The 14129-nt window shown below is 47.7% G+C and overlaps 1 protein-coding gene across 1 annotated transcript in view; it reads right to left on the bottom strand.

Moving 5' to 3' along the window:
- Positions 1-14129, bottom strand: part of LOC138567897 (SCO-spondin-like) — a 1036222-nt gene that overhangs the window by 639944 nt on the left and 382149 nt on the right. Inside the window, exon 40 of the mRNA XM_069646396.1 lies at positions 5625-5679. Within this exon, the coding sequence (XP_069502497.1) occupies positions 5625-5679 (55 nt within the window). The remainder of the gene's footprint in view (positions 1-5624; positions 5680-14129) is intronic.

Raw genomic sequence — 14129 nt, 5'->3', positions numbered from 1 at the left:
ATGACACTGTACACATTTGGAATTTGGGCTACGGGGAAAAGGTTAGATTTGATTGCTACAGCTTGAGACTTCCCCTGTTGTGTTACCCTTTCTTGACTTCCTCTTTGCTTTTTTAGAATGGAGGCTTCTGCATACCCAACACAAGGCCAAACTGCTTCTGGTCAGGTAGTGTTTACCTCCATTTGGGACATAACATAAGGGGCGCGTGCTGCCCATTCGTCTGACCCTACCTTACAACCGATGGTCCCATCACTGAGATATTCGCTTGACTTGTCATGAGAAGCAACTGCTCCATTTCATGTTTTACATTTCTTTTATTTTTCAGAGTTTTGCAAAGAGGAATACATGTCTGTATTCATTTTCCGACGGAAACTGCAGTACTCAAGAGTACTGTCCCTTTCAAAGGCAAGAAGCAGAGCCGGCTCAAGGGGCAATCAAGTGGTGCGGTGGCACTGGGGCGCTGAAGATAAAAGGCCTCTGTCACTTACACAGTGTCAAGTGTCAGGTAAATTGCATGTCACTTAACATTGTGTAAATTAAAGAGTCAGTCAATGAGCCTCGTTACGTGTCTGGCGGTAACCCGCCGGTGCTACCAGTGAGATGCCGCCAAATTCGTAGCACTGCTTCCGCAACATGAGATCCTGGTGCCCGGGATATCAGGCGATGGAAAGTGTAAGTCCCCATTCCCTTGGAGTTCCATAGGACTCCATGGTAATGGGGACACGGAGGCACTGGCACCATCGATAACGGTGCTGGTGCTTCCATGAGGTATTGTACGTTTTGACCGTATCTAAATGGTCGCACGTACAAAAAGGTCTAAAAATGCTACGACAAAGGTTCGAACACCAATAGTTCGAACCTCTGATGGTAGCATTGCAGGTAAGTAAAATAAAAAATAAAAAGACTGCGGGGGCTGCGGGGCGCTCACTATACTGTGTGGTATAGTGAGCGGGGTGTTGCAGGGGACACCCCGCAGCACATCCAGGAAAAAAAAATAATAATAAAAAAAAACAAGGGCTGCGGGGGTGTCCCCCGCAACACCCCGCTCACTATACTTAATAGTATAGTGAGCCGGGGTTGTGGGGGAAGCCCCTGTAAAAAAAAAAAAAAAAGAAAAGCACCCTGCGGTGCCGGTTCCTGATCACGGAAGTGAAAGGGAACTGGCGCTGCAGGGACTCAGGGTGAAGAAAAAGCTAAGGGGGTTTGTTTATGTTGGGAGGTGTGGGTGAGGGTGTGTTGAGGGTGTCGATGGGGGGTGTCATGGGTGTGTTGTGGGTGTGGGTGGGGGTGTGGGTATGCACGTGTGTTCGCATGAGAAAGGTGCAAACTTTTGGTGGTTCGCACTTTTTCGCATGCAAACTTTCCGCCTGCGGGCAATTCAGCTGCGGTCGGATCACGTAGATCCCTTCCACGACAGCTCTGCCTATCGGGGCAGCTGCGCCTGGCAGATCAGACCTGATCTCTAGTGCCCGAATCGAATGTTTTTGAAGAAGATGTGACCGAATTTCTTTTTAGAACTTTTTAAATAAAATATAATTGGGGGTTGGATAAGGGATATTAATAAAGGTAGGGGGAAGGAGGAGTGCTGTGGGGGGACTCCCCCCGCACAAAAAAAAAACAGTGACTTCATTTTTTCGAAAACATGGATTGAGTCAACTCACCTACATCCTCTACAGAGCATGTGCCATAAGACTCTGCCCCAGAGTTCTCGACCCTTGTGGTAAACAAGGTCGTGGCATGTGATGTTCACCCAGAAGTCCGAACATGAGTGACATCCACCAAATGGTGCATGAGGCTGACACAAAAGTACCAATTGAGGCAGCGATTCCATATAAGATATCTAAACGCATGATAGCGTCAAAATGTTATAGACTTCTGCATCTGCATCGGTATGAAGAGGTTTCACCTGCAACAAATGAAGGTTTGTAGAGAAAAGATGACTGTCACTGTCATATATATTACAAGTTGGCGGTTTTAAAATGAAATGTTTTGACCTGTGCCCCTCCAAACTGGAAATGTTGTGTAAAATTTGTCAAAATGTGGAAATGTTATTACAAAAACAAAGAACCTGTTTTCCTGTGGTCCCATTCATTTCCCCAGACAGATAAAGGGCTTTGATTGAACACCTGTAGCGTGAAAACCACTGGGCCGATATTCACCAAATAAGAACCAACTTGGGCACAGTCGCCGATGTGCTTTTTTGTTGTTTCTGGTAAATCTGTCTAGAAGTTTGTAAAATATTCAACAGAGAAGTGGGTTCCCCCTGCTCCTGAAAAATGTTTCTGCATCTCGCGTGGTGCTTTGTGGCAGGGGGGCTGAGAGCCTTTTCAGAGATGAAAAGCCGTTTTTATTTTTGGTCCATGTGATTGATGAGCAGCTTAACTCAGCGTCCCCCTCGTTGCAAAGCACATGAGCGCATACGTCATATCACAGAATGGATTCAAAATGGGATACAAATGGGGACATATAGCAGGGAAAGCATTACATTAAACGAGTATTGATATGTATATATACTTGTGAGAATAGTTTTTCTCGCCCGAACTCCATACAATTAAAATGATGACACCACGAAGTACCTCCATTAGATAAAAGGGTCAATTTCAGGCCAGCTTCACATGTCTCTGCCTGCAGTCACATGGGCCAGGAGTTTCGGTTCCGCATTATATGTGACCTGTATAGTCTCTTCCTTGGTGTTGAACCGCCGGGTCGGCATCCGTTTTTACTTCCTGGATAGTAAGTTCTAGAGCCGAATTCTCCTTAAATTGTTGCTACACCCACAACTGAAATGAAGCCCAGGTTATTTGGACCTGGCCTGGCCCCTTAGAGCCTGCCCCCAGGCCAGGTAGGGTCCACTGTAGCCTGACTGTGCCTTCAGGCCAGGTGTGGAAAAAGAGGGGGGGTAGGGAACCCGCAGGACCATGACACTGAGTTTTATATCCGGATATGGGCTACCATACTGAGTTCTTCCCGCCAATAAACACACGGCGGACAGCTGGTATTTTTGCTGCAAAGGGAATCTCTATTTTAAGAATGGTTAACAGGCGCATGCAAGTCTTCTATTGTCACTCTTATGTATATCTAGATATTCTCAGCACAGCTCCACCCTGTGAGGCCCTGCTCGGACTTCCCGCCCCACCCTCAAGGGAGTCGCAAAGAAGGCCCTCCGGGGCGGACATTCAATGCAAAGCACCATTCTCACACTCTAACACTCTCTGTGGTTCACCCATAGATCTAGAGCTACAGAATAGCTCTAAGGGGACCCCAACTTTGTGTATGGCATATAGTAGGCTACTTCCCACACCTCATGGCCACCATTGTACTGGTTACATTCTGATAATACTCCTACGAGAGACTCAGTTAGCGTTTATCAACATAACAAGAGGCTGCTGTAAACGGTGCTACCGTTAGGCATGTTCTAGTCAGTGCACTTAAAGGGGGCCCCATTGCTTTACTTTATTTTGTCATTGTTTCAGTACCTTTGCTTTATCTCTCCCACCCACCAGCAGGTGGCCGACATGAGCTCATTTCAGCACCCTTGGCTTGCCTTGGACCATTCAGGCCCACTTTGTGGGTTTATACTAGCGTGACTTCCTCCCAGGCCTTCTCCTTACTAAACAGGGACCACCCCACCAGTTTCAGCACTTGATGGCGTCACACACAGCTCCTGAAAGCACCCCCACTCCTCAGCGGGGAGCACTGCATTGCCCAGCCTGGGCCTGCAGCGGTGGTTTACGCTTGGCACTTGTGTGCACCGATGACTAACCTCCGCCTGCCACATAAGAACCCGAGAGGGTGGTGGGGGGAAGTCTTTCCGCCATGGCGCACAGCAAGTGTCACGCGTTGGTCTCACGCTGCCCTCGTCCAGGCCGCTGCTCTCCTGGACGGGCAAGTGCAGCTCCGGATCCACTCTGAGCGCAGGTCGGCTCTTTACCGCGGGCCACCTCGCTCACGTGGCCTGGGATCTCAACGTGCCTTGAGCGCATGCTGGGGCCCATTTCTACCCAGACCACCTCTAAATATTCCCACTGTTCTTTCAACCATTGCCATGATAGGGCACCCTTCTTCTGATGCCTCCGCACCGCTCACCCCCTGGGGGGCGGACAAAGGTAGCAGCAGTCCAGGAAAACTCAGAGACACAGCCTCCTGATCTCGTTACTCCCTCGGTTCAATCTTCCTAACGTTTTATTTTATGTTCTCCCTGCATCTTCAGCTCCTCTGCTCAGTCCACAGTCCTCTGTCACCAGGGGTGAGTCACATTGTTCAGGCCCACTCAACATTTCATGTGACTGTCTGTACAGCCTACTGCCAGAGAACAGGTGAATGCCTTAATACAGTAAGCAAAGCACATCAAAATGTATACATCAAATGAAAGTGGTGGTGTTTAAACAATCCATGGTATGTGTGTGGGTGCATTCATTCCCTAAGCATAACCCTCTGTGGGCCAGAGGCTACAGAAAGCGTTCCTTTGCCAATGTCAATGTTAAGATAGCCAGCGTCTACTTCAGCCAGCGCTTCCCAATGTTCTTTTATGGTATATCAGCACATGGAGATCCTGTTCAATGTTCAGAGCGCAGTCGATAACTACTGATATTGACTGCATTCTGAACATTCTGACTACGGAACCAGACGGGGAAATCACATAGCAATTTCCTGGCAATGTTTCTTTCATCAGGACACTTTCTTTCTGGGAAGACCTTTCTTCAAGGCAACATCCTATTTAACGCACCAGAGAGAAAGCGAAGACATGGGAATATTTTCACTTTCTTATATATAAACCATACACTTTTACTTGATACCTAATGCATGCTCTAAACCCAATCCAGTGTAACCAAGTATGAAATTAAAATACTTAATTTATGAAGACAACCTTGCTATTTAAACTCTACCAAAAAAACACATTTTATTTACTTACTCAGATTGTCTATTTGACTCATGATTAAAGTCATGCTTTTACTTCACCACCATAACTCCAAAATATGTGTTGCTAATACGACTATGTGCTAATCGTCATACAAGCCTCGGAAGCGGTCGTTATCGCTTGAGATAATGACCCTTCCTCAACTTATGTTCCTCGTCTCGACCTCAGGCCGTAACTTGCTGGCGGGTCATTATCCCGTGATAATGAGCCCTCCTTCTGTTTTTTAGGCTGTATTAATTGGCGTTTACACTGCGCAGATCACCCGCCCAGGGTGTACACCAGACCAAGGTCTGTGCGGTGTAAAGGAAATGGCAAAAAGGTAAGAGGGGAAGGTCAAAGGGAAGAAAGTCAGGGAACAAAACAGACAATGCAAAAAGAAAGGCACTCGAGCTGGTCATCATAATTCGGTTTCCTTTCACTTAGGGCCTGATTCACAGAAGCGTTTTATAATGGTGCAATCCCATAGGAAAAGGTTCTGTGAATCAGGGCCTTTGTCTTCTAATATCGTCCATATAATGTCAAAGTTGTGTGATATTATCAAACCTAATGGTATATTTCAGCTGTCTTTTGAGTTTCCTTTGTCCCACCCACATACGCAGTGGTACCGTACTTCTCTCTTTAAGTGGTGTTGCCTGAATCCAAATCTTACTCTTTTTTGCAAAGAAATAAAGATATATCTTCAGTGAGACTCTGAGGAGGAACTTACCAGCTTCAGAGCAGTAGCAGCAGGAATCCCCGGATGCTTCTACCAGAGTCTGCCCCTGCAGGAAATCAGAGAGAGAGAGAGAGAAAGAAAGATGCATGAGGCCGCCATTACAATGACCTGTAGCTTAGCATTCGGATGTGGAATCGTGGTGTTGACGCGAGCCATCGAGCGCCTTGCGTGGCACACCAAGCAGAACATGGGCCTGGCTTGCAAAGAGGGCTGGGAAGAGGCGGACCACCAAAAATGGGGAAGAACTTGTGAAAAAGTGTGTGTTCTGAGGGACGGTCTGCAGGCAGTCCCTCGCACGCCCACAATTGCACGGCACGAGACATATTCATGGATTTGACCGTGCAACCTCTCGGCCGGGAAATGGTCACGCAAGACCTTCATACTATCCGCCACCCGAAGACAGGCGAAAGTACACTTACGCATAGGAATTGCAGTGCATGTCAGATTTTGGGGTGCCTGTACGCTCCCTGGGTTCTGATCCAACTTAGGGGTGCACGTACGCACTGTGGTGGGGTGCAGGAATGGTTTAGGGTTTCGCACGCAGATTTTTCGAGATTTCAACCGAGTTACGATTTTTCATACGCATGTTGTCCGGGGTGCTGGAAACAGTTATAAGGGACCCTGCGCAAGGGTCACTTAATGCAGGCCTGATTTCAGGGTGCCCCACGCACTGTTTGAAGGATGCGTGTATTCACGCCAAAAGGGAGCAGGCAAAGGTACCTGTGTCTTGGCTGTTTTTGCTTTGCATAGGGACGTGTCAGGGTTGTTCCGGGCACGCCTTTCGAATACGATTACTTTGTGCAATAAATTCCATGAATACGTGGGGTACGCATTTTTTAATCTGCGCACAGGCTCATGTAGTCTCCTACTTGGCGCGTGGCCCCTGCCGGATGTCTGTGCATATTTCCATGAATCGGGCCCACAGGGTCCAGTCTAATCATCAAACAATTGGTCCCTAAAGTTAACCAAGTTAACCAACGAGAGGACATAACTGCTGGAATGCTGGGGGAAAGGCCTCTGGGAACTGTAAAGCCAGAAAGAGTCAGTCACATGTCAGCTGTCTTGCCTGACTTGTACTACCTTAAATACCTTAAATCCTGGAACCCTTTCATGCAGCTCATTCTTCCAGGAACTGAGTATTTGAAATCTCTTCCTAAATTCCTTTTCCACATTTTGCTTTTTTGGGTGGCCTGGCAAGCTGATGTAAGCCTATGATGCCAGCGTAGCTTCTAAGATAGCGGCTGATAGAACGAGACCATACGTTCAGTGCCGCGCCAGTTCTGCTGCTCTACTGCCCTTCCTCTTTTTCCTCATACGTTGCGTCCTACCAAACGCTCTCAGCATTGCCTTGCTTGGAACTCGTGTCTGAGCGTGTACCGTGTTCTTTGATTATCGTCGTTATTTGGTCTCTATGGCATGTTGGTCTTTGCTGATAATTTCAAGGAACTGTGGCACCCCTACAGTATGTGGACATTTCTCTCTGTTTCCTCTCTGTTAGTGTCACTAGAATGGCCAGATAAACAATGTCCTCTAACTATTCATTCCTCTGTTTACCACAAGACAATCAATTGTAGGCAACAAAATCAAGGACCTTCCGTGCCCACTTGTGACGCCGGAGCTGCTTTACCACATATCATGCCTTTTTGCCTAAATACTGACGGCATGTTGACCATAAAGTTCTTCATTCCTACAAGTCTTCAACTAGCTACATCATGTCTGAGTATGTGGCCTGTCTATATGTTTACCTTATATACTAAGCACCCTCTTTTTACTGTTGATAGCACCTGCTGTGAGCTGATCAAGCACCATCTGATGGTATGCATTGATTATATCAAATATAAAATAACGAATGAAATTACAACAAATACAAAAACAACGAAAATGTAAAATTACTAATTTGGGAAAAAAATAGAAATGAGGTTGGGAGTGGGAATAGTGGTTTTGGGGTGGGGGAAAAGCATTAGTAAAACAAAGGGAGACTTTGGGGGGAACCCCCCTAAAAATCAACTAAAAAGAAATGTGTATTTTGGTATTAATTGATTTGTATTCATTGAAATGTCATTAGTTGTTTTGGGATTCGATGAAATCACATGTAACCCCATCTGATACAGGTACACGGTATCCTCGGACGGCACAATTAAAGGCTACAGTGGGAACTGTGTGTGCGTATCCCGGGAATGGCAGGAGATGGTGTCTACCACAGCTAGGTACAGACTTGAAATGACTGATTTGTGAACTTGTGATAGTGGAGAGGCTTCAGGTGTTGCCAGCCATGCCAGCCCCAATACCTCGAGGTCCTACAAGCCATTGTAGGAGACATATGATAGCCGGGATGGTTTCCAGATCCAAGCATGATGTCAGAGCACCCTCACTGCCAGCCTAGTTAACCCACCAACCATTAGATACATTACCCCTGCCCTCTGCCCACCCTGACTCTCATGACTGGTTAGATTAAGGAGACTACTTGGAACTTTGGGGGAGATTACTGTTTGCGGGTTAGTTCAAGAGACTTACATCATGCCAACCCCTGGGATCTGCATGGCACAAGTTCTGTGGCGGTTAACAGTCTGTCTTCTTATACCCTGCCGCCTTCTGAATGGGCATGCCTGCTTTAATAGCAGTCCAGTGCATACTTTTTAAAGTTCCATGTTGTCTCAGTTAACATGACTGGCTTTTGCTCGACCTTTCCTTAAAAAAAACAAATGCTGATTCATTTTGACCTTTTGAGCATTCTAAAATGGCGTCTGTTTCAGGAGGTCAGAAAGACTACCAGATTAATACAAATCTATGTCTATGTTTTGTGGCTGCAGTGTTCCTTCTTGTTCCCAGCTTCATAATTCCTTCCGGTTTTTTTCACATCTTCAAGCCTCACAAAGCCATGTTTTTGGAGATCTTATAATTTATGGTGAAGTAGAGAATAGTGAAGCCAACACTACCAACATGTATACAATGGACTGATGTCCTGGCTGTGTCTGGGCATATGTAGTGAGTCGGACATGCAGTGTTCTGCTAGAATGACATGGAATGGGTGAAGAGCATGGGTTCGGGGAATGCACAATGCCACAGGGTGGTGCAATGTGAAGCTGCATTGTGCGGGTATGTGACCGGGCATAGGATAGGGGTCTGCAATCCTTGGCTATCCAGATGTTTTGGACTACAACTCCCAGTAGGCCTGCCCAGTATAATCCATAGCGAAGGATTATGGGAATTGTAGGCCAGAGCGTCAGGAGTGAAAGCCTTTGGCCACCTCTAGATCTGAGGGAAGTTGAACCATCAAGATTGTCTCCTGGCTGCGGTCTGTGCTGGCACTCTGCAGGAGCGGTCTGTGTGCAAGGATTATATGTACTGGCCTTGGCGGTGCAGTGCACTCATTTAAGGTTATGAATTATATGCACTGCAATTTACTATGCAAAGGTCGAAGAAGAACTCAGCCTCCGAAGCCCGCTCGGTGAAATGTACTTCCTCGCCCTTTGGGTACTCGTTGCAGCGGTGGCAGTGAAAATGTTTGCCTGTTCAAGTGCCCACCACATTACAGCCCAGGTTCTCTGAGTCACGGGTGGTATTTCAAGGAAATAATGGAGATGGTAAATACCTCTAGATTACAAGGTCAAATATCACCTCGTACATCTGATCATGTGCTCCTCTACCTTAGAGGTCGAGACACAAATTGTAAAACGTCCGCTGATGTTTTAAAATGTTTTATTTTCTAATGTGAAAGTGAAGCGCAAACACTTCCCTTCAACACAGGGAAAAAGCCTTTTCCATGGGCACATTGAAAGCGAGTGATACAGTGGGCATCCCTGTTGCCCACTTTTTCACCACCTTTACCATGTAATGTAAAGACGAGTAAATAGTGACAGCTGCCAGCATTATAGACACATGTAGAGTAGCAGGTGTGACCAGCTTCCATTCACAGAGCGTTTCCCTCCCCGAGATGGGGCTTGGAACGCAAAACAAGAGTCCTTTGTCCATTGGGCTCTACCTCCTTCCCAACTTGCGCAGATTGCCTAGTTGGCAATGGGAAGCGGCACATGTCAGGAAGTGCTAAGAACAATGGTTATGCAACACTTCCTGTCTGAAAGAAGCATCCAGACTGGAGGAGGCGTCCAGGGGATAGTGATTAACAGGTGGAGGGGAGCCCAAGATAACTCTAGAAGCTACCGATACTGCCTTATATCGACGGGGGGTGCCTGGAACAGGAAGACCAATACATGTCCTGGTTCAAAGGGAAATCAGAGAGGTCTCTATTCGTGCAAAGATGGAACTGTCCCACTTTGGCAGCTTCAAAGACAGCATAAGGTTTCTTAAAGGTAAAAATCTCCAACTCGCGCAACCTCCGGGCAGGGGTAACGGCAGCGAGGAAGGCTGTCGTCCAAGAAAGGAGGTCACACTCACAAGAAGCCACAGGTTCAAATAGGTTTCTTCATCAAGCAATGCAGAACCACATCCAAGTGCCACTGAGGTGGAGGGTTTCTGACAGGGAGGTGAACATGAAGGAGATCTCCCTCCGTTGGTCAACTAGGCTGCAACGGCAGAGAAGTAACGAGCGCAAAAGTCCATTTTGATGCTGGTACTGGCCACATGCGACATGAAAGGTATGACTCTGACTATGGATGCCATCAGAGGGTTGATGTGACCTTCTAGCGCCCAATGATAGAAGGGCATTCACGTGATGGTGTGTTGTTATCTGGTGAACGCCTCCCTGGCCACACATACAGTCTTAATGCTGGGCTCAACTCCGGTTCACCAACTCACGCATTCTCTGCGTGCCCATTGATTCAATTCCCCCAATTCACTCAGCCTTCCACCAATAAAAACATATTCCCTCTCCCTTGCCCTTGTCCATCTGCCTTTAATGGGAGGTGCTTCCCAAACCAGCTTAACTGTGCAGCAATCCCTGGATTTGTTTTTTACCTCCCGCCCCCCCCCTGCCATGGCCTCTGCAATGATTTCTCATAGCCAGGTTTCCCCCCCCTGCACCATCATTACATTGGGCCTCATTGCGAGTTTAGAGGTAGCCATGCCGTCTTTACCGGCATGGCTACCTCCAAACTCGTGTCCGGGCTCTGTGTCCCGAAAAAAGGGAATTACCGGGCCATTCCGATTTTTGCGGGCCAGGTAATTAATTCCCTTTTCTCGGGAACCGGTACATCTCCATTCCCATTGGAGCCCCCATAGGGCTCAATGGGAATGGGGAGGATGCTAACAACGGACACTTTAATGATGGGTCCGTTGTTAGCATCCTGGTCTGCTCGCGGGTGCCGGTATGCACGTCTGTCCAGACCAGACGTGCATAGCGCCACCCGCGAGCAAACTCGGAATGTGGCGGCCCGGTATGAACGGTGCCGGTACCTTACCGGCACCGTTCATACCGTGGCCGCCAGAGTCGTAATGAGGCCCATTGTCTCGTAGCCTGCCCCCAGCGCTCTGAAATACACTTTCCTGGGCCAGCACAATCATGTCCCTGTCTCCTCACCTGACCTGCTGGATCTTCCCCAGCCTGGAAGCAGATATCCCAAGCTGCGCATTGGTAAAAGGAGCTTGGGTACTGGGACATTCAACAAGGCTACATCCTGGGCCCTGGCATCGGTGAGTTGGGGGTCAGTGAAGGTAAGTATCATTCTATCTACTGCTGTGTTGATGACACCCTGAACATGCACCGCCCCTGCAAGAATGCTGTGCTTGTGAGCCCAGAAACCAACCTTAATTTCCATAATGCACTGTATCCGATAGCAGGTGCCCACCCTGCGTGTTCACCTAAAACATTGCAGCGGCGTTGTCTGTGACAGCTAATACAACTTCCCCCGAAAGCACGAGAGGTGATGACTTCATACGCAAAATAATGCCTTTAGTCTTAGACCATTCATGAGCTCTTTCCTTACCTCTTCAGTCCAAAAGGTGTGCATCTGCAGAGTGTTGAGGTGGGCCGTCAATTTAAGATTCTAAGCATCGAGCATCAGAGAAATCTGAGGAGCAGGATTCTGGATGAAAACCCTGAGAAGAAGGTGCTTCTCGTGAGTCTACCAGATTGAGCCTGAGGTGACAGTGGGGAGACCACCAATAGCTTGGGCTCAGAGTTGAATGTTGGTCTCACTGACTGGACAGTGTAAACTGGACCTCTTTCATCCGAAGCCATGCGGCGGGCACCAGATGAATGCAAGAGGCATAAGTCCCAGGCTTTTCTGGAATCAGACTGCCCGAATAATGATCCTTGACTAAAACACCCCGATGGTGTCCTAAAAGGTGCAATCCTTTCTGGGGCAGGAAATGTCAACTTCAGAGAAGTTCTTGAGGATTCTCTCCATAAACGGAATCCTCTGTCCCAGGGAAAGATGTGACTTCTTTTGATTCACAGAGAACCCAAGCCTGACCAGACTGTGACACGCTATATAAAGGTGCTCTGAAAGAGGCTTTTATGATCCAGTTATCCAGTTAAGGATACATATGCAGTGCCTGGAGGCTGAGGTACACTGCCTCCACCACAAGGACCTGTGTTACTACCCTTGGGGCATCGTCCAGAAGAAAGGGAAGACATTTGCACTGATGATGTTGACCTCCCATCGTGGGCCTCAGGAACTTCCAACGTTTATTCCTGTTGGTGGTGTGGGGATACGCTCCCTGTAGGCCAAGAGATGCTCACCAGATCCCATCGTTATGTGACTCCAAGATGTCCTTAGTACTTACCATGTAGAATGTTTCCAACAGTAGGAACATGTTTAGAAATGACAAGAACAGACTGGGTCTTATTCGTACCGATTATATAGGGATCAGAAAGATCCATGAGAGAATTCCCACCCTGTAGGTGCTCAGGGCCTCCTCAATGGCATCTAGAGAAAATAGTTTCTGTATTTGTAAGTGGAGTTCAAGCTTAATTCTTTGGTATATGAAAGTGGAAGTCTCAGACGGTTGCCCCTTCATACTATAGTCCATACCTACTGGTCCTTTGTGTTGTGGTTTTTGTCATCGCTGTAAATGTTGGCTTAGCAGGCAATCTACTGCTGGTGGCAAAGGTGATTAACATGATAGGGGACTGAGAACCCATCACCTACCTGAGAGGGTGTCAAGACAAAGTCTGCTTGTGCCTGATCCAAAACCTCTTTTTCTTTGGGGCATTGCCATATCTCAATTTGTTAAGCTGCCTTGACCTGTACGCCTTAAAACCCTAGACGGAAGAACCATATGTTTTTGCTGCAGAGGTGATGGACTGTATTGGACAGTCTGTAAGCAAGAACGATTTGCATTCTTGCAGGAGCTCATCCGTGACAGGTGCAAAGAACTTTCTACCATCAAAGGGAAGGTCAAGTATCTTTCGAATGTAACTACAAAGGTTCACATCCTTAAGGATAGCATGCAACCACATAACAACGCCCAGGGACACACTCCTGGACACAGTGTCTGTCATTTCACCCTCATTTCAGTGTTGCGGAAGAGAAGTCTCCTTCAGCATGTTGAAAAGGAAGGAAAAAGCTTCTTATGCCTCCTGAGATGAAACTCAGGAGGCAAGTATTTGAGCCGGATACCATAAGAGGGTAGATGCTGGGGCTGCGGGAGGACGGACGGAAGAGTACCTTTGGGGACAGACTCCTGGGGATGGACTAGGGAAGGAAAGACCATGTATCTTCTTTTGTCTGCCAAAAAGTTCAAAGACAAAACATACAGGGGCAAGTCTGTCTCCAACCAGTAGAAAGTCAAGCAACGCACGTCCTACTCCAATGAATCGTGGAAGGCCACGGGCGAAAAGAGGAGTCCACCGACTGAGGCTGAAAACTCTAGCAAGAAACACTGGGGCTGAAGGACTGGCAGCTGCGGTTTAATAATTACAAATGACTGTCCTAGAACACTGAGCACTAGGCAAAAACCTCATCCAGTGCTGTTGGTCTATGAGGAAACCGCTGTAGGACCAGCAAAAAAGAAGTCAAGAGCTCAGGGGTCTGGGAAGTCTCCACAAGAGAGTCCATCCTCCGATCTGAGATAATTGAGTCCCAAGTCCTGTGAGCCTTACACAATTGCCCAAAACACCTTCTCCAGTATCAGGCCTTGTGCTGGCCAGGAGCAGAAGCGGGAAGAAGGATGATGTGTCTTCTGCAGTGCATGGCTCAGGACCAGGGTAAGAGGAAAGCTGACCTTTCTGGGACTCCCACCTTTCTTTGTGGTGCCTTCTTTTTTTCGGAAATAACAACTCTAGTAGCAATGAGTCAGGCCTTGGATGCTCAGAGCCATGCCTCCTTTTGAGGCATCTCTGCTGCCTTTCAACAGCTCGGTCAGGCAGTCGAGAGCCCTGGAGACGTCTTGTATGCTTCTAGAGCCTTTGGCACCAACATGAAGGATTGATGGAGTCAGAAGTTCTCAAACACCAGAGGTTGGAATGTGGGTAACTCCCCTGCCAATTTGGGGGATTCGCCCGAATCCTGATGAACCCCTAGACTGGTGTGACCTGATGGTGCAGAGACGAGGACTTCTGGCCCCTCTTTGGCACAGTCAGGGCCTCATCTGGCT

Source organism: Ambystoma mexicanum, chromosome 2p, assembly GCF_040938575.1.
Source record: "Ambystoma mexicanum isolate Mex_15411 chromosome 2p, UKY_AmexF1_1, whole genome shotgun sequence".
In the NCBI taxonomy this organism is placed as follows: Eukaryota; Metazoa; Chordata; class Amphibia; order Caudata; family Ambystomatidae; genus Ambystoma; species Ambystoma mexicanum.
The sequence above is the reverse complement of the archived record's forward strand: the minus strand, read 5'-3'. Positions and strand labels throughout refer to the sequence as shown.